Genomic DNA, 25,816 nt, shown 5'->3' on the forward strand with positions numbered 1-25,816 from the left:
CACAGAGATGATACATATTTTATTTAAAAGCAACAAACGGTACAAAATTACAAGATGGTGGGGTCACAACATTACATACATACATACATACAGGCAAGACTAGCTGTCTATCAGTCTTCAAGGTTATGGACCTGGTTTGTGTCAGAAATGGCACCCTATTCCCTATATAGTACACTACTTTTGACCAGGGCCTGCATAGGGTTCTGGTCAAAGGTAAGTGCACTGTGTAAGGAATAGGGTGCCATTTCTGACACTCCTGGATATATAGTTCTGTACATCAGAGAGCTGCTGTGATGTTGGTATTGGACTGGTTTTGTGATTCCAGCCATTGGCTGCGTTCCAGACTGACTACATTGCAGTCTCTTGCCGGATCTCCACGCCTGGATAAGTGTTTAACATGTCAGCTAACCGCATTTGCTCAGTCGATGACGTGGCGCAGAACCATTTGTTGCTGTGTGCAGCGCGACTGCAATGTAGTCGGCCTGGAACGTGTCCAATGTTTCGACGACCTCAGTATCGTGTTACCTAGGTTGGAGTTGGCAGTATTGGACATGTTCTGTGTGTGGCACATGGTATTGAATGGCATGTTTGTGCTGGCTGTATTGTAACACCCCTGAGGTATAAGAGGTATCCATTTACATCAATCCTGATACTCGACCAATGACCTTCTCAGAATGCCTGATGTGTCGTTTGTGATTGGCTGTTTCTGGCAGTGTTGTACCAGGCATCGTCCAATGACTGGGGGAGAACTCGGTATTCTAAAGTGGCTCCCGTTCCTATGTCACTTTCCTCTTATTCTCACTGGAGATACTATTAGTACGCTGCTGACCTGCAAAATGAATATTCGGGTCAGGAGTGTCCGTATGGCCTTTACTCATTCTCCCTGATCTAAAGGGGGAGGCTAGACGGCAGCTTTATGAAGCTCCACTGCTAAGGTAGGAGGGCCCAATCCCAAACTGACCTGCTGCACCTGACCCCCTACCCTATCCTTCATTTCTTGCAGGAAGCCCCATTGGCATGCTAGTATGGCCACATTCCAAACACCACATCCCTCAAGGTTAGAGCTATCATGTTGTTTTTAGGTTCCATTGCTAAACTAGTAGGGCCCGATCCTGAAACACTCTCTTGCGCCCTGCCCCCTCGGTCATAGTTTACTTTCTTGAAGATCTGAAAGGCCTGGATGGGGTGTAATCAACATCCATATACAGTATACCAAACCCCAGCCATAATGATTAATGCTCAGTCAAAGACTTAACACCATGGAAGCCACTTTAAGAATACAATCGACTCTGATGCCCATAAAATGACCATCAATTCTGTGTAAATGTGTACAGGTGCGTATGGCGGTCGTGGTGGCCCCGGTGGGTCCTTCACACCTCCTCTGGGTCCTGGGGCCCCTCAGTTCCCTGTGTGGGGTCTGGGTGGAGCCTGAGGATGGGTTTATTACACATGGGGCACACGCTACGGATCTCCAGCCACTTCAGCAGGCATCTGGATGGGACACACAAAATAGACTGAGATGTCCTCAAAAGTGCATAACCTGTTCACATATTATCGAGATGCATCCTTCATTTATTCTGTCTGTCCTTCATTCCTTTCTTCCATGAGCTATTCATTGATCTGACAAGGATGTTAACTTCAAGGAAGGGAGGATGGAACCAGAAGGATTTATGATGTAATCATGTTAGTTTCAGCTGCCTTTTGAACGTCATTATGACCACAGACGTGTTGACATTTTGTAAGCTCTGACTATAAGGTGAGCCTGACGGTTTAACTCACTTCTTGTGAAATGCGTGCGAACACGGACACACGGCTAGCTCATCTCTGGTCCGAAACTCTTCCAAACATACTGCACACGTTTGCTTTAAGGGCAAGAAGAAAAATGTGTGTTAGTGTGTGTGTGGTCACATTTACAAGAACAATGATTGAGTCAACCCGCCCTTAGCTCGAAGTTAAATACATCATCTGAGTTCAAACACTCGACACCAGGTTAAATGAAAGGCATTGCATCGCCACACAGAAATGGGTCAGAAAATGTTAGATTATTTTCCAAACGATCTGCATTGAACTAAAAAGGTCACACATAATAACACGACTTACTCCTAGAAGGCTCAGCTTCTTGCCTGCCCCTTTAAGAACCACCTATTGAGAAAGAAAAATAAAAAGCAGTTTGTACATGTGTTAGAGGGAGCTATAAGCTACTTGACACACACACACACCGGTATTGGTACAAATCCAGGGATGACGTAATGAAGGTTAACTATAAAGACGTTGTGTTTCAACGCACGACAACAGACAGTGTGAAATACTGTAGTAGTAGTTGAACCCTGGTCAGACCCCAGTGCTACATGTGCTCGTGTAGAGAAAGGCCTACCTCATTGTAGCTGAACTGCTCCCTCGTCCCTTGCTGTTTCAACCTACAAAGAGACAAATACAAAATGGCCATGTTTAAAGATGGGAGTCTGGGAACTTAAGCACTTAAGTTGACAAATAAACTTTGATTTGATTTGCAAATTGGAAACGTGTGAATTGGAATTTATAACATTTCTTATTTGGGGGGGGGGATAACGTACACGAAATGGATGACATAGTACACAATTGGGCACAATTATACAAAACCTCTGTAGCATCACTTTAAAATGCAGGGTATTCCAATCTTATACAGTGCCCTCAAAGTATTCACAACCCTTGACCTAGACAGGCACTGTATGTCAGACTTGGTATTTCTTGCTTACATTGCATGGTGCTTTGTTAAAATGTAGAATATAACAACTGATGCATTAACAATGTCATACACCAACATAATGTAATATACAGTAGCAATCAAGGGTGGCTACTTTGAAGAATCTCACATATAAAATATATTTTGATTTGTTTAACACTTTTTTGGTTACTACATGATTCCATATGTGTTATTTCATAGTTTTGATGTCTTCACTATTATTCTACAATTTTAGAAAATAGTCAAAATAAAGAATACAAATGAGTAGGTTTGTCCAAACTTTTGACTTGTACTGTATATAAATAATATCATAGGCCTATAATATGATAATACGTAATTAAATAAAGGCTCTTGAAGCATAATAAGTGAAGCCTCCATGTGGATAAGTCTACATGTTAATATCCTGATTGCAATGGCAACTGGCCAGCAGCCATCTTTGTTTGGGTCCTTCCCCCTACGGTTTCCAATAGGTGGCACAGCCACAAAGTCAAAATTCACTATATCGTAAAAATGAATGAGCACAAAAATGTGCTTTTTGGTCTTAATTTCAGTTTGGGTTAGGCATAAGGTTAGCAGTGTGGTTAATGTTAGGGTTAGGTTTAAATTCAGATGTTAAATTGTAGAAATAGGCAGGGTTCATCACTTTGTGGCTGTTCCAACTAGTGATGTCCCTACATACCTGAAGAGGTAGCAGCAGAAGATGAGGCTGAGCATGAAGACGAACAGGCCGATGCCCAGCACTATCACGTAGACATTGAGTGGCAGGTGGTAAGTGGTATCCATCTTGCTATGTCCACAGTACTTCTCAAAGTGCTGGAGACCTAAACCACAGGCATCCTGAGAAGAAAAATATTTGCACACAGCTTGTTGTCATGAAAGAGATTGTCAAAACAATAGAGGGACTTGAACGAAAACATGTCACAACCTACCTCACTTACCATATAATGAAAGTGCTATAAATACTACTTTGTTTTCCCCTCTCAAAACAGAGGAGCCGGGGACATATCCCCACATGCAAATGGTTCACAGCTTCTTGTTTACACACCTTTTAAAACAGGGGAGAGAGACACTAAAATGGAACACAATCTCTCGCTGATTCACTTCTCACGTAGGTGTTATAACTAGAGACATATTTAGATTTGGACTAATATATTTCAGTCTAAATATAGGGCTCTCGTTATAACTGCGTTGCTTATTGTATGGTATTCCTCCCTTAGACATCTCCATTATACCCTCCATGTAGGACACCAGAGCCACCGACATGTGTTTTACTATCTAGGGCTTCATGTTAGAAAGCCTAGTAAGCCTTGTATTGACAATCCAAACGACAAGGTCAATATTTGGTGGGGAGGGAGGGGGAAGTGACTGCCTGGTATTTGGCTCCCATCCCACCCGTACTGCTCTGTATTGCTCTGCTCTGACTGGAGCCGAGGCACGTAATTGGCAGTGAACTAAACCAACATGGAGTACGGTGGCTCCACTTCCGTCGGTGGGCCATCTGTTCCACAGACTCCCCTTCACAGACTAGGTGGCTGGCCTGTGGGTTGTGTGTGTGTGTCATGGGTGGGGGTTGGTTGGGGGCTTTAGCTAGCCTTTTCATGAACAGACACACAGCACTCTAGAGACTGAGGCACCATTTGGCAAGACAATGGTAACCAGGAAGCACCACTTCCACCCATATGCCCCATGTGTTCTGTTCTTGTGAATTTGCATCACCACGGACGAGATGCCCCCTTACCCCCCTCTCTTTGCCAGTCTGTTTTAACGGCCGTGTCACTTCATTTGGAGTGATAGAACGGGTACAGCTTGAGCACAGTGGGGGGGGTCATTAATTTGACATTGGGGTAAAGGGAGGGGGGAATGGGAGTAGGGGGGGGGGGTCTTAGAATTGAAACATGGTTACATTGACAGTTTATTTTCTCAGATGTAGAATGGGCCATATGCAGAGACCGGCTAGGTATTGAATAGCTAAACAACCTCTAGTAGTACCGTTAGTTACAGTTACACGATGGTTGCTATGTAGCCTATATATATATATATAACTAACTAAACACAACCCTGGAAAATATAATTATTTTGAGTTCCGTTTCGCCCTGTCGACAAACCCAACTGAACCCACAAGCAACTTCGTCATTTCTCATTTCTCAAGCATATCAATTACAGAAGCCCTGTTAGCAGTAAGTAAAGAGTTGAAGGGAGGGGGGAGAGTTATAGTGGAACACACAGGCTGTGTAAGCTACAGACTGCGTTACATTGACTTGGCAGAAGGTTGGGGAAAAACACTCACCGTTACACCATTGGAATGGTTGCATGAAACCTGACTCCCAGGACTGCAGCAGTAAATCCAGGCCCTGTCAGGAGAAGGCTGGACCTGTGTGAGGGCCAAACTACCAGGTTACCCCAACGCCCGGAAGCCCAAAATCAGTCTCTAAACTGGGGCTAAAAGAAGACAAAACGAGTCGCTGGGGTGGTTTGAGGTCGTGGTGGATCGTCCAAAAACCAAACCATGAAGATGATCAGAATTCCGAGAAGAAGAGTGTACAGATTCTGGCTGTGCGGTTTTGTCCACTCAGCAATCCATGCGCGACATTCCCAAATCTGGATTAGCTCCCGAGGGTTAGGATTGGGAGATGTGGGATTGGGAGTGCTGCAGTCCTCGTGTGTGCTCCTTCTCCTCTCTCAACGTTGACGATGACGTCCAAGTGATGACTGTCAGAGAGAGACGAAGAAATCAGTTTAGTCACATGGCTCTTACCTCATGTCAATGTCCACTGGTGAAATCTTCTCTCGACACGGAGCAAAACAACACACATTTCCTTTCCTCCCAATCAAAACAACACACACTTCCTTTCCTCCCAATCAAAACAACTTGCATTCAGGAGAAAAACAGCCCCATAAATTGCAATCCGGTAAACAACAACTGTCCAGTTCATCAGTGACAGAAAACCATTCCAAACGAGTCCTTGCTCTTATTCCAGTGTGGGAGGTATTAGTCCCTGCTTTGTCCCCCTCCAAATCCTCCTGAACAGAGGGATTTTCACAAGCCTTATCCCCTCTGTCTGCCCTCTCTTCTCCTCCTCTTCCTCTACTCCTTCAGGGCTCTGATCTACTAGGGGGGTAGAGCTTACTCTTCACAGCAGGAAAAAACAGGATTCCCCCAAAACACAAAGAACAGTCTTCTAGCTAGGATATTTTGCTAGTGTGTGTGTGTGTGTGTGTATTTAGGAGGGGGAAGTTCCTACTCTCCCTCTAACCATCTGCTGCTTCGATTGGGGAAAATGTTGAGACAAAGACAGTCTCCCACCTCCAGCTGGCCTGGTCATGATGGCAGAGTTTCCTCCTCGTCTCATTCCATAATGGTGGTCTAGAAATCTGCCTCGATCCTCCTCTGCTGCTTCTGCTATTGCTGCTGCTGTTCCTATATTTCTGCCTCTGCCTCTCTCAATTCAATACAAGGGTCTCTCTCTCTCTCTCTCTCTCTCTCTCTTTGGTTTGTAAACAGAGCTCTGGCTGTTGGTCATGTGACCAGTCCTTTGCCTCGCAACTCTCATTTCCCTCCTCCCCCTCCCTCTCCTGTGGGCCCTCCCCTTCTCCCTCCGTCCTCCAATCCCTGTCTCTCTCCCTTTCTCCATGGGAGAGGTGAAAACAGGCATAGGCAGGAGGGTAGACAGGGGGGCTAGACATTGACGAATGAGACGACTGTGTTGGAGTCTTGCAGGAAAGACAGGGAGGGCCCGGTCAGTGACATGTGCACTGCTGCCGTCCAGACAACAACCCAGTTTCTCATGAATTATGTGATATATGTACGTTGCAACCCAACAATGCAAAGCCAGGCAGGGTGAGGGGAATGCCAGCAGCCAGTCCTTTTACTCAAAACAATAAAACTATCACTGGGCAACAAAACCAACATGGCTACCACAGCCAATGCATATAGGGGGATTGGGAAGCTAGCTCTGTCAGTCGAAGCCCTGGTTATTTTCCAGTTTGGTTATTGGTTCCAGTCTGGTTACTTTCTATAGTCTATATATAAACGTGTTGCTATCATGTTGGTAGAGAGACAGGAGCCGAGTTGGAGGGAGAGAGGGAAATACAGAGAAAGGGAGATAAAAAGAAAGCAGAAAGAGAGCGAAAGATGGCCAGAGACATCCATCCTTCCACCCCCACACGTCACTAGCAGGCCAACAGGCCTCGGAGACGACAGCTGCAGGATTTGGGCTGTAGGGTAGGGAGCTAGGAAGGAGGATATATGCTTTCCTGGCGCCCTGGTTCCCTGGGCCATGTTCATTAGGCACCAAACAGAAGACAACAGACTAAAACGGACCTTATGGGTGAAAAAACAAATTTGTTTCACATGTGAAGGTTCCCTGGGCCATGTTCATTTGGCACCAAACAGAAAAAACAGACTAACACAGCCCTTATAGGGGGAAAACAGATGAATTCCACATGTGAGGTATTCCAAAAACACGTTTTCATGTTATCATGTGATCTTATGTGAAGTCAATGTGATAACATGTGACAACATGAAACTACACGTGATCACGTGCAGTGTTCTAAAAACACGTGAAATCATGTGTTTTTCGGTCATATTTTCCTTCTAGAAAATCCTTTTTGCATCAGCAGATGTCACAAAGTGATTATACAGAAACCCAGCTTAAAACCCCGAAGAGCAAGCAATGCAGATGTAGAAGCCCGGGGGCTAGGAAAAACTCACTAGAAAGGCAGAGGGAAACCAGGCTCTGAGGGGTGACCAGTCTTCTTCTTGCAGTGCCAGGTGGAGATTATAAGAGTACATGGCCATTATAGCCAGATTGTTCTTTAAGATGTTGTAAAAGTTTAATAGATGACCAGCATCGTCAAATAATATTCACAGTGGTTATAGAGGGTGCAACAGGTCAACATCTCAGGAGTAAATGTCAGTTGGCTTTTCATAGCTGAGCATTCAGAGGTCAAGATAGCAGGTGCAGTACACAGAGAGAGAGAGAGAGAGAGAGAGAGAGAGAGAGAGAGAGAGAGAGAGAGAGAGAGAAGAGAGAAGAGAGAAGAGAGAAGAGAGAAGAGAGAGAGAGAGAGAGAGAGAGAGAGAGAGAGAGAGAGAGAGAGAGAGAGAGAGAGAGAGAGAGAGAGAGAGAGAGAGAGAGAGAGGAGAGAGAGGAGAGAGAGGAAGAGAGAGAGAGGAGAGAGAGAGAGAGAGGGTCAAAACAGCAGATCCAAGATAAGGTATCACGTCCGCTGAACAGGTCAGAGTTCCATAGCCTCAGGCAGAACAGCAGAAACTGGATCAGCAACATGACCAGGTGGACTAGGGAGGGGACAGTCAGGAGTCCTCAGGCCAGGTAGTGCTGAGGCATGGTCTGGTCCTAGGGCTCAGGTCCTCCGGGAGGGGAGGGGAAGAGAGATGAGAGAATTCTAGGAAGCATACTTAAGATCACACAGGACACCAGATAAGACAGGAGAAATACACCAGATAGGACAGACTGACCCTAACTCCCCCGCACATCGTGGGACACTGTGGCCCTGTCTGACGATACCCTGCTCTCCCATAGCATACCAGGAAGGGAGTGACTCCCTGAACCTATCTAATGAGAAACTGTTGTTTTCTTGCTAATGAAAATGACCAGTGTGTGGGAGGATACCCTGTTCCCAGATCTGCTCTATAGCTAAGCCCTATGGTCATACCAGTTGGCTATACAGCCCAGACTGATCTAGGACCAGCTGTTATGAGGAGGATGTGGAGGCTTCCGTGGGATCCAGGGGATTCATTACATTCTCATCATCCTATAATTATGACATCATCATTATCCAGAGCACAGCTGTATTGTCTGTCGGTCCAAAATGAATCTCTGCTCCCAGAACCAAATCAGCTACTCTGTTCAACGCTTCCACGAGAGTGTAGTACAAAACAAGATGAAGATGTTCAGTCGATATGGACGTTTTTGATTTATAAGGATGCCCTAGGCTCCATTAACATCCTCAAATCAAATTTCATTGGTCACATACACATGTTTAGCAGATGTTATTGTGGGTGTAGCGAAATGCTTGTATCGGGTGTCCTGTGACTTAAAAATGAGCAGGGCGTTGACCATTCTTTTACACCTCAATGGTGTTGACAAGCGGCTTTGGGAGGTTAGACTTGGTATTTGTAGTTTTTCTACCCTCTAGTGGTATGCTATGGGAGAGCAGTGTTATGTCAAACCCTCAACAACTCACTGATATATGAGGATAAATGTCATCTATCGCCATGCATATGTAATGAAATAAATAAATGGCGTTTTAAGAAATGTTATAGTAAAAGCTTTGTGACAGATGAAGTGAAGTAAACATTGATTGCCAAAAGGCTACCTGACTGATTAAAAAGCACTTTACCTGAAAGCTTGGGGATAGGATGAAACGAGAGAGAGATGCAAATCCTGACCTTGTTTCTATCCCATCATGTAAATTGTTATGGCTGGGTGTGTGTGTGTGTGTGTGTGTGTCCAGTTTACATGCAATTACTGAGTGAGATGGAATATCAGGTCATGAGGACACTTGTCATGGTTGAGAGAAGGTTTAGATTGAGTCACAACTGTAAATACCATATGAAATTACATACAGTATGCTGATGTTTTAGTATCTGGGTTACAGTTGACAGATGTTTTTCAATTTGTAAATTCTGTTTGACCGAATTGTGACACCTAATCAATAAAAAGAACATTCCAGAACAAAGAACATTCCAGAACAACAATCTATCACTATCGGTCAGCATTAGAGTATGAAAGTAAGTTTAAATCATTGATTGTTTGCAAAATGTCACTAATACAAACATTACTACTCATGGTAGCTTTTAAACCATCATTCAGGGCATTCTGATCTTTGTTTGGTATTCTACAACAGGTTTAGCAAAGAAACAACAATGCTTTTAAGGAAGACAAAAGTTGATTCCACAAGCATGAGGCGCACCCAACAGCATAATTCTGACTCGAAGGTTCATTGGTTTTGGAATTACAATAACTTTGTTGTGGAACTTCTCAGAGCCAAGTTGATCACACCAATGCTGCATACATACAGTTGAAGTCGAAAGTTTACATACACTTAGGTTGGAGTCATTAAAACTCATTTTTCAACCACTCCACAAATGTATTGTGAACAAACTATAGTTTTGTCAAGTCGGTTAGGACATCTACTTTGTGCATGACACATGTAATTTTTCCAACAATTGTTACAGACAGATTATTTCACTTACAATTCACTGTATCACAATTCCAGTGGGTCAGAAGTTTAAATACACTAACATGACTGTGCCTTTAAACAGCTTGGAAAATTCCAGAAAATGATGTCATAGCTTTAGAAGCTTCTGATAGGCTATTTGTCATCATTTGAGTCAATTGGAGGTGTACCTGTGGATGTATTTCAAGGCCTACCTTCAAACGCAATGCCTCTTTGCTTGACATCATGGGAAAATCAAAAGAAATCAGCCAAGACCTCAGAAAAAAAATTGTGGACCACCACAAGTCTGGTTCATCCTTGGTAGTAATTTCCAAAAACCTGAAGGTACCACATTCATCTGTACAAACAATAGTACGCAAGTATAAACACCATGGGACCACCCAGCCTTCATACCGCTCAGGAAGGAAACGCGTTCTGTCTCCTAGAGATGAACGTACTTTGGTGCGAAAAGTGCAAATCAATCCCAGAACAACAGTAAAGGACCTTGTGAAGATGCTGGAGGAAACAGGTACAAAAGTATCCATATCCACAGTAAAACAAGTCCTATATCGACATAACCTGAAAGGCCGGTCTACAAGGAAGAAGCCACTGCTCTAAAACCACCATCAAAAAGCCAGACTACAGTTTGCACCTGCACATGGGGACAAAGATCGTACTTTTTGGAGAAATGTCCTCTGGTCTGATGAAACAAAAATGGAACTGTTTGGCCATAATGACCATCATTATGTTTGGAGAAAAAGGGGGAGGCTTGCAAGCCAAAGAACACCATCCCAACTGTGAAGCACTGGGGTGGCAGCCTCATGTTGTGGGGTGCTTTGCTGCAGGAGGAACTGGTGCACTTCACAAAATAGATGGCATCATGAGGTGGAAAATTAATTAGATATATTCAAGCAACATCTCAAGACATCAGTCAGGAAGTTAAAGCTTGGTCGCAAATAGGTCTTCCAAATGGACATTGACCTCAAGCATACTTCCAAAGTTCTGGAAAAATGGCTTAAGGACAACATAGTCAAGGTATTGGAGTGGCCATCACAAAGCCCTGACCTCAAGCAAGAACTGAAAAAGTGTGTGTGAGCAAGGAGGCCTACAAACCTGACTCAGTTACACCAGCTCTGTCAGAAGGAATGGGCCAAAATTCACCCAACTTAGTGTGGGAAGCTTCTGGAAATAAATCATTCTCTCTACTATTATTCTGACATTTCACATTCTTAAAGTAAAGTGGTGATACAAACTGACCTAAGACAGGGAATTTTTACTGGTATTAAATGTCAGGAATTGTGAGAAACTGAGTTTAAATGTATCTGGCTACGGTGTATGTAAACTTCTGACTTCTACTGTATTTCCTGGTAGGAAAACGAAATAAAATATTACAAACACATTTGGGGGGGGGGGGGGGGGGGGGGATCTCAGAATTATGCTTTTTATGTTTGTGTTTTTATGTTTATGCTAGGAGGAATAAAAAAAGTCATGAATTTAGTCTTCCACAGTAGCGTTAGGCTAAAGGAAACATTTCATCGAGATTCTACAAGGAGCCATTTGATGTTTGGTTTAATTGATAAAGAATTTTCAAAAGTCTACACATAGCAGTAATAACAAGAAGCAGACTGTACATCCTCATGACATATCTGACACATTATGTACAACAACTCAAGTAAGGTTCCCCCCTTTGGGTACTCTAACAAAAAAATACAGTTAAACCACTCTGAAACCAAGGAGCAACAAAAGTGCCAATTTGGGAGTGTTTGATGTTGGATGCCAGGAATCATTTCCAACTAAGCCCTCCATCAAAATATGAATTATTAAAAATGATCACACCACAAAAAGGACTTAAATTCTATCTTTAAACCACAGTCTAAATCTTAAAGGACAATCAGTCTTATCAGTCTAAATAGTCAATCAAAAATATCCATGCCACAGTGAATGGTGCTTTATCCTCTTTTGAAATGTTCAAACTTTGCTGTAGTATACCGCCCATTCCCTCTTAGGCAAATCAGGAGCGTGACCGTTAGCATATCCATTTGGTCCTCCGCTGACTCCATGGATGTCTCCATTTGGTATGAGCCCTTCATGGGATTCTCCATCCGGCTGTTCCTTCCTCAGTGCAAGAGGCGGCTTACACGTGTGCCAATTCCACAGAACTTTATTCATATCGTCCTGGTCGTGGATCCCGAGAAGCTTGTCCTCGTCGCTCTTCTTCTTGTCATCATCATCATCGTCGCTATCGTCTTTGCTTGACCGGTGCTTGTGGAAGCTGCGCATGTCGCCGCTGATGCTCTCAAAGTACTGCTGGATGCAGACCTTGGCGAAGGTCTTGGCGTGCTCCTTGCACGTCTCGTCGAAGAGCTTGCGTTCGATGTCGACGTAGTGAGACCAGTATTTGGTCTTGAGGAAGGCAGCTTGGGTGAAGCAGGGTCGGATGGCTCGTATCATGAAGGCTGCTAAGGTCATCAGCAGCAGGAATACCCAGCCAAACGCCTACAGGGAAACACGTGATGATAATACGTAAACAAAGACCTTGCTTTACCGCTACAACTAACTTACTTTTAACCAATGGCCCGGTTTACACTTAGGTTGTACATGGATTGAACACAACAGTTATTTTGAAAGAGATTGTCTGCACCTAAATGTGAACTAGGTGAATATGGAAACTACCAACGACAACTTACCTGGGATATACACTTGATATATCTCGATGCCGCTTCTCTCGATATCACCTCGGGCTGATTGAAGATATTCTTGCATGGAATCTTCGCTAACAATTTAACAATCTCCACTTCCGTCATTCCCTCAATGAGGGTCGAATTCCCAAACTGATGAATGTCCAAGTTGACACTGAACGCACACAGGAAGCTCTTCCCGTCCATAAGAGTCACAGATATCCACACCATGGGCGCGATCAAGGACCTCTGCGTGATCGAAACAAACATGTAACGAAGGATCGTCGGATCCTTCACCCTCTTCCCCGTCGGCCTTTTCCACTCCTCAGCTAACATCGAAACATTGTTATTCAACACGAACCCTAGTAGGAAGAACCATATAGGTGGGATAACCAGCAGTCCAATCCCGTAGGCGTAGTTGTACTCCGGGATACAAGGGCAGCTAAACTCAAAGGCTGAGTAGAGCTGGGCGCTAGCTAGGGCCATGATACCACAGATGCCATTCATAAAGGACTCCTGGTTGGATTGGAGGAACTGGAACATCATACGGAATTTATCCATCTTGAATGGTCTGCTGGTGGCGCCTTTTTAAATGTACTGAGATCTGTCGAAAAAAAGATGGATCCAGTTGTTTGAAATCAATTCGATAGTGGTGTCTCTGAAGTATTCAAATCGGTGGGAAAACACGGAGGCAGATGTTAGAATTCAACGACAACAAAACGTGACAGGGCCCAAAATGTGAAAGGCACTCAGTCATTTGATGTTGGAGAAATCGTGTAGCCCTGTGTCTGTGTAAATTTGCAACTCATAAAATGTAGACAAAGAAGTAAATGAAGTTGTTGTTTACAAGTAGTACTGACTAAACAATTGAATCAATCTCCCACTGCTTTATAATGAAACAACAATGGTTTGAGCGTCTGAAGAGCTCACAAATCATTCAAGAATGACTTGTTTTTATTGAACAACTGGTAAATCAATGTTCAGTTTCATTCCAGCAAGTCATAAATGGTTTGAGTGTCTGAAAAAGACTTAACAAAATAGACAGTCAGAAATCAATCATCTAAGTAACTGAACAAAAAGGCCTACTTACATCACAATGGGCTTTTCTCCTCTTCCAAGTATGCAGGTGGTGAAATAATCTCAAATGATGAAAGGGCAACAAATGGACGATCACAAATATTTCTTCAACTTCTCTTGATACACTCCAGCTTTGCCAAACCTCTTGGTATACTAACTTTCCTCTTTCTAGTATGCAGTCATTGATTAAATCAAGTTCAATGAGCTCAAATGATGATAAGGCTGAAAATGTATGGCAAATAGTTCTCCAGGTACTTTTGGAATATTGTTGATTCTGATGCTCACTCAACCCTTCAAGAACAGTCTATGGGGATGTGGAATGGTAGAAAGCAAAGGCAAGGTCACGTCATCTGCCATCAGCTAGGCCCCTCCCTGTGAAGGCACCTGCACTCCTTTCTCTGTTGTACTGATGTAACAGGTTTCCCATCTCCCCCTCTCCATTGTCCCAAGAGCAAACATGTCACAGGCCCTAAAAAACACTTGGGCCACGGGTACTGCTTTGCAGACGTTAGTCTGACATAAGACAGTCATGACTCATGACTTTCAAGAAGAGGTGAGAACCACCTCAAACTAGAGCAACTAATATTTATTGTATTGTTATTCTACTATATGTCGGTCTGTGAAATGCTTTTTTTTGGTCTACCTTTATATGCGTATATTCAGAGGTTTGATACGTCTATTTGCAGTTGTCTGGACAGGATGAGGTGGTTTTCTGTCTCTAACCAGAGTGACACAGCTGAAATTCCCACAGCTGAGATGCAAAAATAGTTTCAGCCCATTCAAATGATCTGGGTTATTCTCTCTGAAATATTTGTTCACAGATTAATGAGTCACTGTTTCCACTTGGGAATCACAGTGATGTGACTGGTGTCTCTGTATTTAACAATATTATTTATACACCAAATCCATTACTTTATAATGAATTATGCCAGTACACATACTGCTGTCATCTTATATACCCTTAGTCACATGACTTTTATTTTACTAGGAAAGTCAGTTAAGAACAAATTCTTATTTTCTAGGAACTGTTTAACTGCCTTGTTAAACTTGTTCAGGGGCAGAACAACAGATTTGTACCTTGTCAGCTTGGGGATTTGAACTTGCAACCTTTTGGTTACTAGTCCAACACTCTAACCACTAGGCTACCCTGCCACCTCGTAAACAATATTACATAAGGTTTAGGCATCCTCTGTCCTGCCTTCCTGTGTTGAGTCTTACCTATACAATAGTAATGGGCTTTACGTGGCATCCAACTGCACCTAGGAGAATGAGGCACAGCCAGACAAACCAGTCAAAGCTAGCTAATACCAGTTCATACCCCGCACGACCATATAAAAGCAAGTCATTTTCCATACATTGTTAGCTTTTGTTTGAACAGCATTGTTAATGTGAGGGTATGATCAAAAACATGGAATATTCTATTATTCTACTCATGACATCACATAATGATATATTACTATTATCTGGGGTTGTCCTGCTATCCGGTAGTGTAGAGTACTTAAGTAAAAATACTTGAAAGTACTACTTAAGTAGTTTCTTGGGGTATCTGTACTGTACTATTTATATTTTTGCCGATTTTTACTTTACTACATTCCTAAAGAAAAGAATGTACTTTTTACACCATACATTTTCCCTGACACCCAAAAGTACTCATAACATTTTGACAGGAAAACGGTCCAATTTGCAAACTTATCAAGAGAACATCCCTGGTCATCCATACTGCCTTTGATCTGACTCTCTAAACACAAATGCTTCATTTGTAAATTATGTCTGAGCGTCCCCCTGGATATCCGCCAATAAAAATAAAAATGGTGCTGTCTGGTTAGCTTAATATAAGACATTTGAAATAGTTTATACTTTTACTTTTGATACTTATGTATATTTAAAACCAAATACTTACTACTCGAGTAGTATTTTACTGGGTGACTTCACTTTTACTTGAGTCATTTTCTATTAAAGTATCTTTACTTCTACTCAAGTATGACATTTGAGTACTTTTTCCACCACTGCTAGTAGCTTTAGATGTATATCAGTAGTAGAATCTTTCTGTACAGAAGGCAAAGGAATTTACTCAAACGAAGTTCAGTTTACTCTGAATTTACTCTGATAGACACAGAAGGATGTAGCAGACTGTGTCTTCTCCCTGGCTTTTTAAATTATGGTTGTAATAAAATAAAAATTAAAAGATACAATGATAACAGCGAATAACAATAAAAAGGACAATAGGCTAAACATGGTAACAATAACATGCTACAACCATTACGTCTCACTCAGAATAGCTACTGTGACGATAAGGCAGGAAGAATATTCGGTTTTAGAATACTGTAGTGCAGATGGTATAACCACGTGTTCTACTGTGCACATTCTGTATGCACGAATGTGCATTGGTAATTGAGCGTGTCATGTTGACGTTAGCAAGTTGTCTGGTTTTTCCACAGCTAGAAGGTTTGCTCGCATGCGTATCGCACAGACGTCGATCTGTGCCCGAGCAAGAGCGCCTAGACATATACTGGTGATAACACAGGCGAAGGACAAATCTACTGAATGCCAGTATCGTCATGTGAATTCCCATCATCATACCTGTATCATCTGCAGTGCCTGACTTGGGCAGGAGCTCACTGGAGTACCGGCACCTCACATTTTCTACTGCTTGAGCTCCCGTTCCTATCGTATCCTACCTGAGATACGTCTATAGTTGGCTCTGCTTCCTCATGTACAAGGTCAAAAGTACATACAAAGTGAAAGGTCTGTGAGGCAGTAGAGAAACACGTTTAGCCGAACCTACACCACTAAAGGTTTAAACAAACGCATGGGGAGCTATGCCTAACACACATGCAGGTTCTTAAAGTTTGGGTTGAGTGGATATTATAGTATTATTTTCTCCTTCAACATTAGTCAAAACCTCAGACTATCTTTTAAGCCAGGTCAAAGAGTACACAGGGTAACACAGTGAAATATACAAACAAAAACAGGTTTTGGTGCAGGGTCAAGGGAATCACTACCTAAAGTAATTCAATTTCAAATCAAGATGCATCAAATATATTCACTAACAACCGAGTCAGTGAAACACTAAAAGGCCACAAGGCAATTTCCCCTTACCTGCACCTTTCCCCCATGCGGCCATACCTTTTAAAAAAAGAGACACTATTTAAAGAAACAGTCAACCACTGAAATTAAATCAAACTGTATTTGTCTCATGCGCCGAATACAACAGGTGTAGGTAGACCTTACAGTGAAATGCTAACTTACAAGCCCTTAACCAACAATGCAGTTAAGAAAAATACTGAAATAAATAAGAAATAAAGTAACAAATAATTAAAGAGCAGCAGTAAAATAACAATAGTGAGGCTATATACAGGGGGTACCGGTACAGTCAATGTGCGGGGGCACATTGAGGTAATATGTACACGTGGGTTTAAGTGACTTATGCATAGTTAATAACAGAAAGTAGCAGCAGCGTAAAAAGGGGGGGGGGGGGGGGCAATGCAAGTAGTCTGGTTAGCCATTTGATTAAATGTTCAGTAGTCTTATGGCTTGGAGGTAGAAGCTGTTTAGAAGCTTCTTGGAACTAGATTTGGTGCTCCGGTACCACTTGTCGTGCGGTAGCAGAGAGAATAGTCTATGACATGGGTGGCTGGTGTCTTTGACAATTTTTAGGGCCTTCCTCTGACACCGCCTGGTATAGAGGTCCTGGATGGCAGGAAGCTTGGACCATGTTTGTTGTTGATGTGGACATCAAGGAACTTGAAGCTCTCAACCTGCTTCACACAGCCCCGTCGATGAGAATGGGGGCGTGCTCGGTCCTCGTTTTCCTGTAGTCCACAATGATCCCTTTAGTCTTGACCACGTTGAGGGAGAGGTTGTTGTCCTGGCACCACACGACCAGGTCTCTGACCTCCTCCCTATATGGTGTCTCGTCGTTGCTGGTGATCAGACCTACCGCTGTTGTGTCATCCGCAAACTTAATGATGGTGTTGGAGTCATGCCTGGTCATATGCAGTCATGAGTGAACAGGGGGTACAGGAGGGGACTGAGCACGCACCCCTGAGGGGCCCCAGTGTTAAGGATCAACGTGGGGGATGAAGTGTTACCTACCCTTCCCACCTGGGGGTGGCCCGTCAGGAAGTCAAAGGGAGGTGTTTAGTCCCAGTGTCCTTAGCTTAGTGATGAGCTTTGAGGGTACAATGGTTTTGAACACTGAGCTGTAGTCAATGAATAGCATTCTCACATAGGTGTTCCTTTGGTCCATGTGTGAAAGGGCAGTGTGGCGTGCAATAGAGATTGCATCATCTGTGGATCTGTCAGGGCGGTATTCAAATTGGAGTGGGTCTGAGGTTTCTGGGATAATGGTGTTGATGTGAGCCAGGACCAGCCTTTCAAAGTACTTCATGGCTACAGACGTGAGTGCTACGGGTCAGTAGTCATTCAGGCAGGTTACCTTAGTGTTCTTGGGCACAGGGACGATGGTGGTCTTCTTGAAACATGTTGGTATTACAGATGATTATTACAGAGCAGACTCAGACAGGGAGAGGTTGAAAATGTCAGTGAAGACACTTGCCAGTTGATCAGCGCATGCTCGGAGTACAAGTCCTGGTAATCCGTCTGGCCCTGCGGCTTTGTGAATGTTGCCCTGTTTAAAGGTCTTACTCACATCGGCTGCGGAGAGTGTGATCACACAGTTGTTCGGAATAGCTGGTGCTCTCATGCCTTGAAGTGAGCATAGAAGTAATTTAGCTCGTCTGGTAAACTCATGTCACTGGGCAGCTCTCGGCTGTGCTTCCCTTTGTAGTCTGTGATAGTTTGCAAGCCCTGCCACATCCGATGAACGTCAGAACCGGTGTAGTATGATTCGATCTTAGTCCTGTATTGACGCTTTGCCTGTTTGATGGTTCGTCGGAGGACATAGCGGGATTTCTTATAAACTTCCAGATTAGAGTCCCGCTCCTTGAAAGCTGCAGATTTACCGTTTAGCTCAGTGTGGCTGTTGCCTGTAATACATAGCTTCTGGTTGGGGTATGTACGTACAGTCACTGTGGGGATGACGTCATCGAGGCACTTATTGATGAAGCTAGTGACTGATGTGGTGTACTCCTCAATGCCATAGGAAGAATCCCGGAACATATTCCAGTCTGTGCTAGCAAAACAGTCCTGTAGCTTAACATCTGCTTCATCTGACCACTGGTGCTTCCTGCTTTAATTTAGAATTATGGTCAGATTTGCCAAATGGAGGGCGAGGGAGAACTTTGTACGTTTCTCTGTGTGTGGAGCACAGGTGGTCTAGAGTTATTTTCCCTCTGGTTGCACATTTAACATGTTGATAGAAATTAGGTAAAACAAATGTATGTTTTCCTGCATTAAAGTCCCCATCCACTAGGAGTGCCACTTCTGGGTGAGTGGTTTCCTGTTTGGTCTTAGTGCCAGCATCGGTCTGTAGTGGTATTTTGACAGCTATGAAAAATACAGATGAAAACTCTCTAGGTAGATAGTGTGGTCTACAGCTTATCATAAAATGCTCTTCTATGAATGTCGTAGTTCAGCCACGACTCGTTGAAACATAAGATATCACAGTTATTAATGTCCCGTTGGTAGGATATACGTGCTTTTAGCTCGTCCAATTTATTTTCCAGTAATACGGATGGCAAAGGCAGATTAGCCACTCATCGGCGGATCCTCACAAGGCCCCCCTAACTCTTTCCGCAATATCTTTGCCGTCTCTTCCTCATGCCGAATGATGGGGACGAGGGCCTGTTTGCGTGTCTGGAGTAAATCCCTCTCGTCTGACTCATTAAAGAGAAATTCTTCACCCAGTTCAAGGTGAGTAATCGCTGTTCTGATTTCCAGAAGCTCTTTTCGGTCATAAGAGACGGTAGCAGCAACATTATGTACAAAATAAGTTATGAAAAATGCGAGACAAAAAAATAGCATGGTTGGTTAAGGTGGTGGGTGGGTCGACTAAGAAGTCAGAGTTAATTATAACAATTAAAATGCTAATCCCACTTAAAAAGATGAGAGAGGCCTGTAATTTTCATCATAGGTACACTTCAACTATAACAGACAAAATGAGGAGAAAAAAATCCAGAAAATCACATTGTAGGATTTTTTATGAATTTATTTGCAAATTATGGTGGAAAATAAGTATTTGGTCACCGACAAACAAGCAAGATTTCTGGCTCTCACAGACCTGTAACTTCTTCTTTAAGAGGCTCCTCTGTCCTCCACTCGTTACCTGTATTAATGGCACCTGTTTGAACTTGTTATCAGTCTAAAAGACACCTGTCCACAACCTCAAACAGTCACACTCCAAACTCTACTATGGCCAAGACCAAAGAGCTGTCAAAGGACACCAGAAACAAAATTGTAGACCTGCACCAGGCTGGGAAAGCTGAATCTGCAATAGGTAAGCAGCTTGGTTTGAAGAAATCAACTGTGGGAGCAATTATTAGGAAATGGAAGACACACAAGACCACTGATTATCTCCCTCGATCTGGGGCTCCACGCAAGATCTCACCCCGTGGGGTCAAAATGATCACAAGAAGGGTGAGCAAAAATCCCAGAACCACACGGGGGGACCTAGTGAATGACCTGCAGAGAGCTGGGACCAAAGTAACAAAGCCTACCATCAGTAAGACACTACGCCACCAGGGACTCAAATCCTGCAGTGCCAGACGTGTCCCCCTGCTTAAGCCAGTACATGTCCAGGCCCATCTGAAGTTTGCTAGACAGCATTTGGATGATCCAGAAGAAGATTGGGAGAATGTCATATGGTCAGATGAAACCAAAATATAACCTTTTGGTAAAAACTCAACTCGTCGTGTTTGGAGGACAAAGAATGCTGAGTTGCATCCAAAGAACACCATCCCTACTGTGAAGCATGGGCTATTATATAAACAGCGTTATGGTAATGCGGCCATACCATCTCCCATGAGCTTCCCAAGTTGGGACAAACGCACCAGTTCGTAGCTGGATTCTTCACCGATATTTTACACTTTCTCTGGACATGAAATTTGTTTGTTCCTGAAGTTCTGTGAGGTGGAAGGATTTCCTTTGTCCTCTGTGAAAGTTTACCCTCTCTCGAATACTGTGTGGCCATGAGGCAGGGTCTTCCTTAGGAATTTACGACCTCACTCTGCCCACAGCAGTCTGGATGTAGAAGCAGTGAGCGGGGGATGGTGCTCGCTGGGCAACGTCATGACACATTCAATGAGCAAGGTAGAAGCATTCATAATAATCCATGGAGGCTCATTGTCCCACCTGTGACAAGTTGAACCATTCTACCTTACAGCCAAGTCGAAGTCTTCAGATTTTACTGTCTAAATTATATTACATAGGATTTTTTTCCTACCAATGTACACAATCTACTCCACAATCTATTTCCAAAGTGAAAGAACAATTATAAAACATTTTCCAAATTTTGGGAGGGAGTACTGCATTTAAAAGCAAACTCATTATTTATTTAGATATCTCCCCTTTTGTGCATATTCAAATACTTTGCCGTCAACGGATAATATATGTATATAAAAATAGTGTTGACACTAGCATATAAAAGCATGCTGATGTCATTGACATTGAGATAACGAGTCAGATCTGCCTCTGTGTGCCATTATATTTTCAATTTTTGTGGTGGCATCATGTTATGTGTATGCTTGCCACCGGCAGGGGCTGGGGAGTTTGTCAGGATCAAAAGAAATATGAAAGGATCAAAACTCAGGTAAAAAAGTTAGAGGAATACACACCTCAGTCTTCTTAAAAACCCTTGTCTCTTTCAGTGGGGAAATTACACTATTTTCTATGCAAAAGACACACCAGAATAGCTTTCCAAGAGGTGTTGAGTGTTCCAGCCTCAGTCCTGACTTACATTTCAGAGACAAGGTATGAATATTGCTGTCCATCAATGAATTACAACTCAATTTACTGAGCTGGAGCAATTTTGACAAAAACAATGGATAAATGTTGCCCTAAGACAGCTTTCCCAAACTCGGTCCTGGGGACCCCAAGGGGTGCACATTTTGGGTTTTGTCTTAGCATTACACAGCTGATTCAAATAATCAACTGATCATCAAGCTTTGATTATTTGAAGCAGCTGTGTAGCGCTAGTGCAAAAACCCAAACGTGCACCCCTAGTTTGGGAAACACTGCCCTAGGAGTTGTTTAAAGTTGGTAGAATCTTATTCAAAACAATTCACAGCTGTAATGGCTGCCAAAAGTGCTTGGGGTGTTAAAAAAAAAATATTTAAAAAAAATAATATATATATATATATATAATTATTTAGAAAATGTTCTGTAATTCAATTTGAAAATGTGGAGTAGGTTGTGTAGATTGCAAAATGTGAATCCTTTCACAAGCGACTGTATGTACACTACCTCTATATTTGTCCCCGCTGTGTTGTGTCTGATGACCCTGATTCTTATCTGAACAGTACAGGAAGTGTGTGCTATCCGGTTTGCTCTGTGTATTGCAGAGGAAAGTGTCGCATAGCCACAGCACATGGGCAGGGTACTCACTCAGGAAATAAGTCAACCTACAACTGCATCTAAAATAGGAAGAGATAGCAGTGTTGCTGTGCAAGGATCTCTTTTTCGTTTCCTCCTCTACGGTATGTCCATAACGACCATTGCCGAGTACAACTAAATGTACAACTAGACTACTTATTCCAGTCAGGTAAGTGTTATTATTGCAACTTTTATTTTGATTGACAAATAATGCTGTTTTTTTAATCAAAAGTTAGATGCTTTCGAGCCAACAAGGAAGTCCCCATCTCGGTCTCTCATCCACTCACTGTTCTTTATGCTTAGCATTGTCGTTTCTCAACTGATATGATACATAGTTATGGATTTCTGCTAAATCGGAATTTCACAGAACCTACCTGCACCTTTGATTTCATTCAACACACTGATGCACCCATCGAAGGTTTGGTATAATTTATCATACTGTGTGTTAAAATCTCATATTGGACTTCACATGCATTTTGAATGAGAAGGATGGGAAAATAGATATATATCAACATGGATATCATCGAATAGAAACCACTTTTTTCATATGTCTTATTCTACTCCACAGAGACAACGTTAAGGATGCAAGATACCATTCTTCGGGTGTTTGTGTTGGCAGTTAGTCTACTGTATCCCATCCCCAGAGAGGACAGAACAGGACAGGTTCAGGAGCAGGATGATCACATAATGGGCATGCAGGAGCGTGAAGATTGGCTGCTGAGGGAGAGGATAAAGCTAGAACAGGAAGTGTCACCACTGGTAACCCAAGAGGAAGGGCCCATCGACCAAAAACCCTTACAACTTGAAGTACAACAGGTCGATCAAATTGACCAGAACCATTATCAAAAGGGCTTGGAAGAGACTCTCATCGAACAGAAACATTCTCAAGAGAACAAAGAGAAAGATGAAGAGAAAGAGGGATCTCACATTGACCATAAGCTTTCACAAGTACACCAAGATGTACCTAAGACAGAGCAAAACCAATCACCAGAGGACAAGGAACAGTCTACCGTTGACCTCAGCCTATCATTAACCCTTTCACAAGGAAACGACCAAGAGCAGCATGCTTCGGACACAGAGGCATTTCACAATGACAAGAAGCTGTACCACTTGGACAAGGACATGACGAACGTCAATCAACAGTGGCCACAAGAGGTCCAGACTGGTAGTTGCAATAGTGACCAACAGACATCACCAGAGCGTCAGGAAGAGTCTCAAGTCGACCAGCAGCAATCTAAAACAGACCAGGAAGCAGAACAGGAGGTGCCACCTATCTTCAGTACATCATCAGAGGGGAACCAGCAAGAGCATCTCACAGACCAGCCGTCTAACACACATCAGGAAGTAAAAGTACCACCCAGCCTCAGAAAGTCAGACGACCAGCAACATCTCACAGAACAATATAACACAAACCCGGAAGAGACACCGATTCTCAGCGAACCATCAAAGGATGACCAGCAGCAGGAGCATGTCACTAATATCATAGACTCGGAGAGCGACTACACCTGGTACCTATGGAACGCATACTCCCTCATCTCTTTTGTTCATTTCTCCATTAAATTCTTCAGAAGACGTTCACAGAAGAAGCCCCATCCAGGAGAGATCATTCAGGAGGATATGGAAGACATCTCTGTCATGAAAAACCTCTCGGCTGACGTTCCGCTACCGGACCGTGATACACTCAACCGTTTTTACGACAAATGTGTCAAAGTCTCACCCAATGAGAGCTGGAGGGTGACTGAGTTTGTGGAGGGTTTTGCTAATGACCTATTAGATGCCATGAGGAGCATGAGTGATGTGGAGGTTGGCATGGTGATTGAAGACTTTGTGGTGGAGAGCAGGATCAGTTCCCTTGTGTGTGACATCATAGTCCCCATTGCCCCGTTAGAGCCATACAGTTTCCAGTTTCAACTCTGGTGTAACCAGGCTATTGATGATATGCCACCTGAAATGGAGGGCTGTGGTAGAGTCAAAATGGTGGATGGTGGGGTGAACCAAAATGGCTGCCCATGTCGCACAGCTGCCATAGGAGATGATGATATGCTATGCCTGCTGTGTTGTGACAATGAGAAAGTCAAAGTGGTGAAAGTCACTGAAGTATTGGATAATGCTCTTTGCTCAAAACACACCCCTTACCTGGCCAAAACCCAGGTTACCAAATGGTTCCAGACCACGATTAGAAAAGCTTGGGGACAGATATCCCACAAATACGAATTTGAGCTGACATTTCGCAATATGGATGCCCCAGGAGCTCTGATGGTTCGATTCAGATCAGGGAAGGTGATAGCCTTCGATATGGCTCCCGTGGTGAAACTCAAAGACACTGAAGCTTATTTCACCATTTCTCCTTCCACCCCACCTAGGACCAACTCATTGGACACATACTGGAGCCTCTCGTTGACAACTTACGAGGACCACTTCCTGAAGTACCTGACCAATCACCTGCCTGAAAACTCCTGCCACATTCACTGCCTTGGAATTGTAGCGTTCCTTCACAAAAAGCAAACGGGCCTCACAGGCAGAAGTATCCTGACAGATCATCACTTCAAAACAGTGTTAATTCACTTGCTTTTGAGTAAAGAGCCTTCTGACTGGTACCCTGAACAATTGGGTAGCAGGTTACGTGATGCATTGAGCTTCCTAGAAAATAGCCTTCAGGGCAGGAAGTTGTTTCACAGCTTTATTGGAAAGCCTCTGGTTCCAAGTGAGATTGGACTCCCTGCAGTATTTAGTGATGCAGAGCCTGTAAACCTCTTCCGCCCTCTTGGGGTACAAAATGGCAGCTACACCAAGACTGTAAAGCACTTGCAAGAGATGCTCAGGAACGCTTCCATGCTGATACAGGAGTATTTGCCAAAGCCAAAGGAATGCAATGGTCTGGACAAAACTTCAACTGGTATAGAGTGAACAATTAAAGTTTATACTGGACAATTAACTGTAAAGATGCCAAATCTACAATGACATGAGGAAACACACTTGTTTTCATGTTATTAAAATGCAACTGAAACGTTCCACCCCACCACCCAGACCCAAATAAATGCTTATTTGAAAGTTACCTGAAATACTTTAGAATTTTTTTCAAATGTGGGCCAAAACTACATTTAAGTAATTTCCTATAGCCCAATTGAAAAAGTAAAAATATTTCCAAATACCAAACAGACCTGGGGTGAACTGCGTGGTAGTATATACACTGAACACAAGTTATCATACATTACGCCTCAAGCTACATATTTTACAGGACTGGGCAGGAGCACAGCCATGGTGGGCCTTCCCACACCCACCAACTTGGGCACTAGGCAACAATGAGTTTCCCCCACAAGAGGGCTTCATTACACAGTACTCCAGTTATCAGTTGTCTGAGTGGCTGGTCTCCAATGACCCTACAGATGAGGAGGCTGGATGTTAAGGTCCCGGGCTGGTATAGTTACTCATGGTCTCCAGTTGTGAGGCCAATTAAACAATGCCCAGTGTTCTAAAATGTGCAGTAGTGAAATTAACAAAATTCTGACAAACACTGGACACAATTTAGACATTGTGGTTGTGTAAACACTGCATATTTATGAGTGGGTTTGTTCCCAGCACAAGGTCCACCTGTGTGATATTTGCCATTTAATCAGCTTCTCTATTTGCCACACCTGCCAGGGTGATAGAGTATCTTAGCAAAAGG

General features: G+C 43.2%; 3 protein-coding genes across 4 annotated transcripts; 1 reads left to right on the forward strand and 2 right to left on the reverse strand.

The window, feature by feature from the left end:
* Positions 1–4: 4 nt before the first annotated feature.
* Positions 5–7,451, reverse strand: LOC109880315 (RING finger protein 122). Of its 2 annotated transcripts, none has more exons than XM_031798854.1 (7): positions 7,434–7,451; positions 5,010–5,431; positions 3,402–3,559; positions 2,375–2,417; positions 2,101–2,142; positions 1,780–1,862; positions 5–1,491 (listed from the first exon to the last, which is right to left on the reverse strand). In XM_031798854.1, the coding sequence occupies exons 3-7, from the start codon at positions 3,503–3,505 to the stop codon at positions 1,371–1,373; spliced, it is 393 nt and encodes a 130-aa protein (XP_031654714.1). In that variant the 5' UTR covers positions 3,506–3,559; positions 5,010–5,431; positions 7,434–7,451; the 3' UTR covers positions 5–1,370. The 2 variants fall into 2 exon arrangements, with proteins under 2 accessions (XP_031654714.1, XP_020328117.2); XM_020472528.2 differs by lacking the exon at positions 7,434–7,451 and adding an exon at positions 6,027–6,246.
* A 4,232-nt stretch (positions 7,452–11,683) lies between these two features.
* On the reverse strand, positions 11,684–14,663 carry LOC109888197 (calcium homeostasis modulator protein 1). The gene is made up of 2 exons (XM_031798853.1): positions 12,592–14,663; positions 11,684–12,400 (listed from the first exon to the last, which is right to left on the reverse strand). The coding sequence occupies exons 1-2, from the start codon at positions 13,141–13,143 to the stop codon at positions 11,873–11,875; spliced, it is 1,080 nt and encodes a 359-aa protein (XP_031654713.1). The 5' UTR covers positions 13,144–14,663; the 3' UTR covers positions 11,684–11,872.
* Positions 14,664–22,162: 7,499 nt separating this feature from the next.
* On the forward strand, positions 22,163–25,204 carry LOC109880317 (inositol 1,4,5-trisphosphate receptor-interacting protein-like). Its single transcript, XM_020472529.2, has 2 exons — positions 22,163–22,318; positions 22,718–25,204. Exon 2 carries the CDS (start codon positions 22,732–22,734, stop codon positions 25,054–25,056), a length of 2,325 nt encoding a protein of 774 aa, XP_020328118.1. The 5' UTR covers positions 22,163–22,318; positions 22,718–22,731; the 3' UTR covers positions 25,057–25,204.
* Positions 25,205–25,816: the final 612 nt, after the last annotated feature.

Source organism: Oncorhynchus kisutch, linkage group LG20 (assembly GCF_002021735.2).
Source record: "Oncorhynchus kisutch isolate 150728-3 linkage group LG20, Okis_V2, whole genome shotgun sequence".
NCBI lineage: Eukaryota > Metazoa > Chordata > Actinopteri > Salmoniformes > Salmonidae > Oncorhynchus > Oncorhynchus kisutch.

Excerpts from the sequence above, each read along its gene's own strand:
- LOC109880315 (XM_031798854.1), bottom strand. The coding sequence starts at position 3,505 with ATGGATACCACTTACCACCTGCCACTCAATGTCTACGTGATAGTGCTG. Across the intron at positions 2,143-2,374 it reads AGCAGTTCAGCTACAATGAG|GTGGTTCTTAAAGGGGCAGG; the intron begins GTAGGCCTTTCT and ends CTTTCTCAATAG. Across the intron at positions 1,492-1,779 it reads TCGCACGCATTTCACAAGAA|ATGCCTGCTGAAGTGGCTGG; the intron begins GTGAGTTAAACC and ends TGTCCCATCCAG.
- LOC109888197 (XM_031798853.1), bottom strand. The coding sequence starts at position 13,143 with ATGGATAAATTCCGTATGATGTTCCAGTTCCTCCAATCCAACCAGGAG. Across the intron at positions 12,401-12,591 it reads ATATCAAGTGTATATCCCAG|GCGTTTGGCTGGGTATTCCT; the intron begins GTAAGTTGTCGT and ends GTTTCCCTGTAG.
- LOC109880317 (XM_020472529.2), top strand. The coding sequence starts at position 22,732 with ATGCAAGATACCATTCTTCGGGTGTTTGTGTTGGCAGTTAGTCTACTG.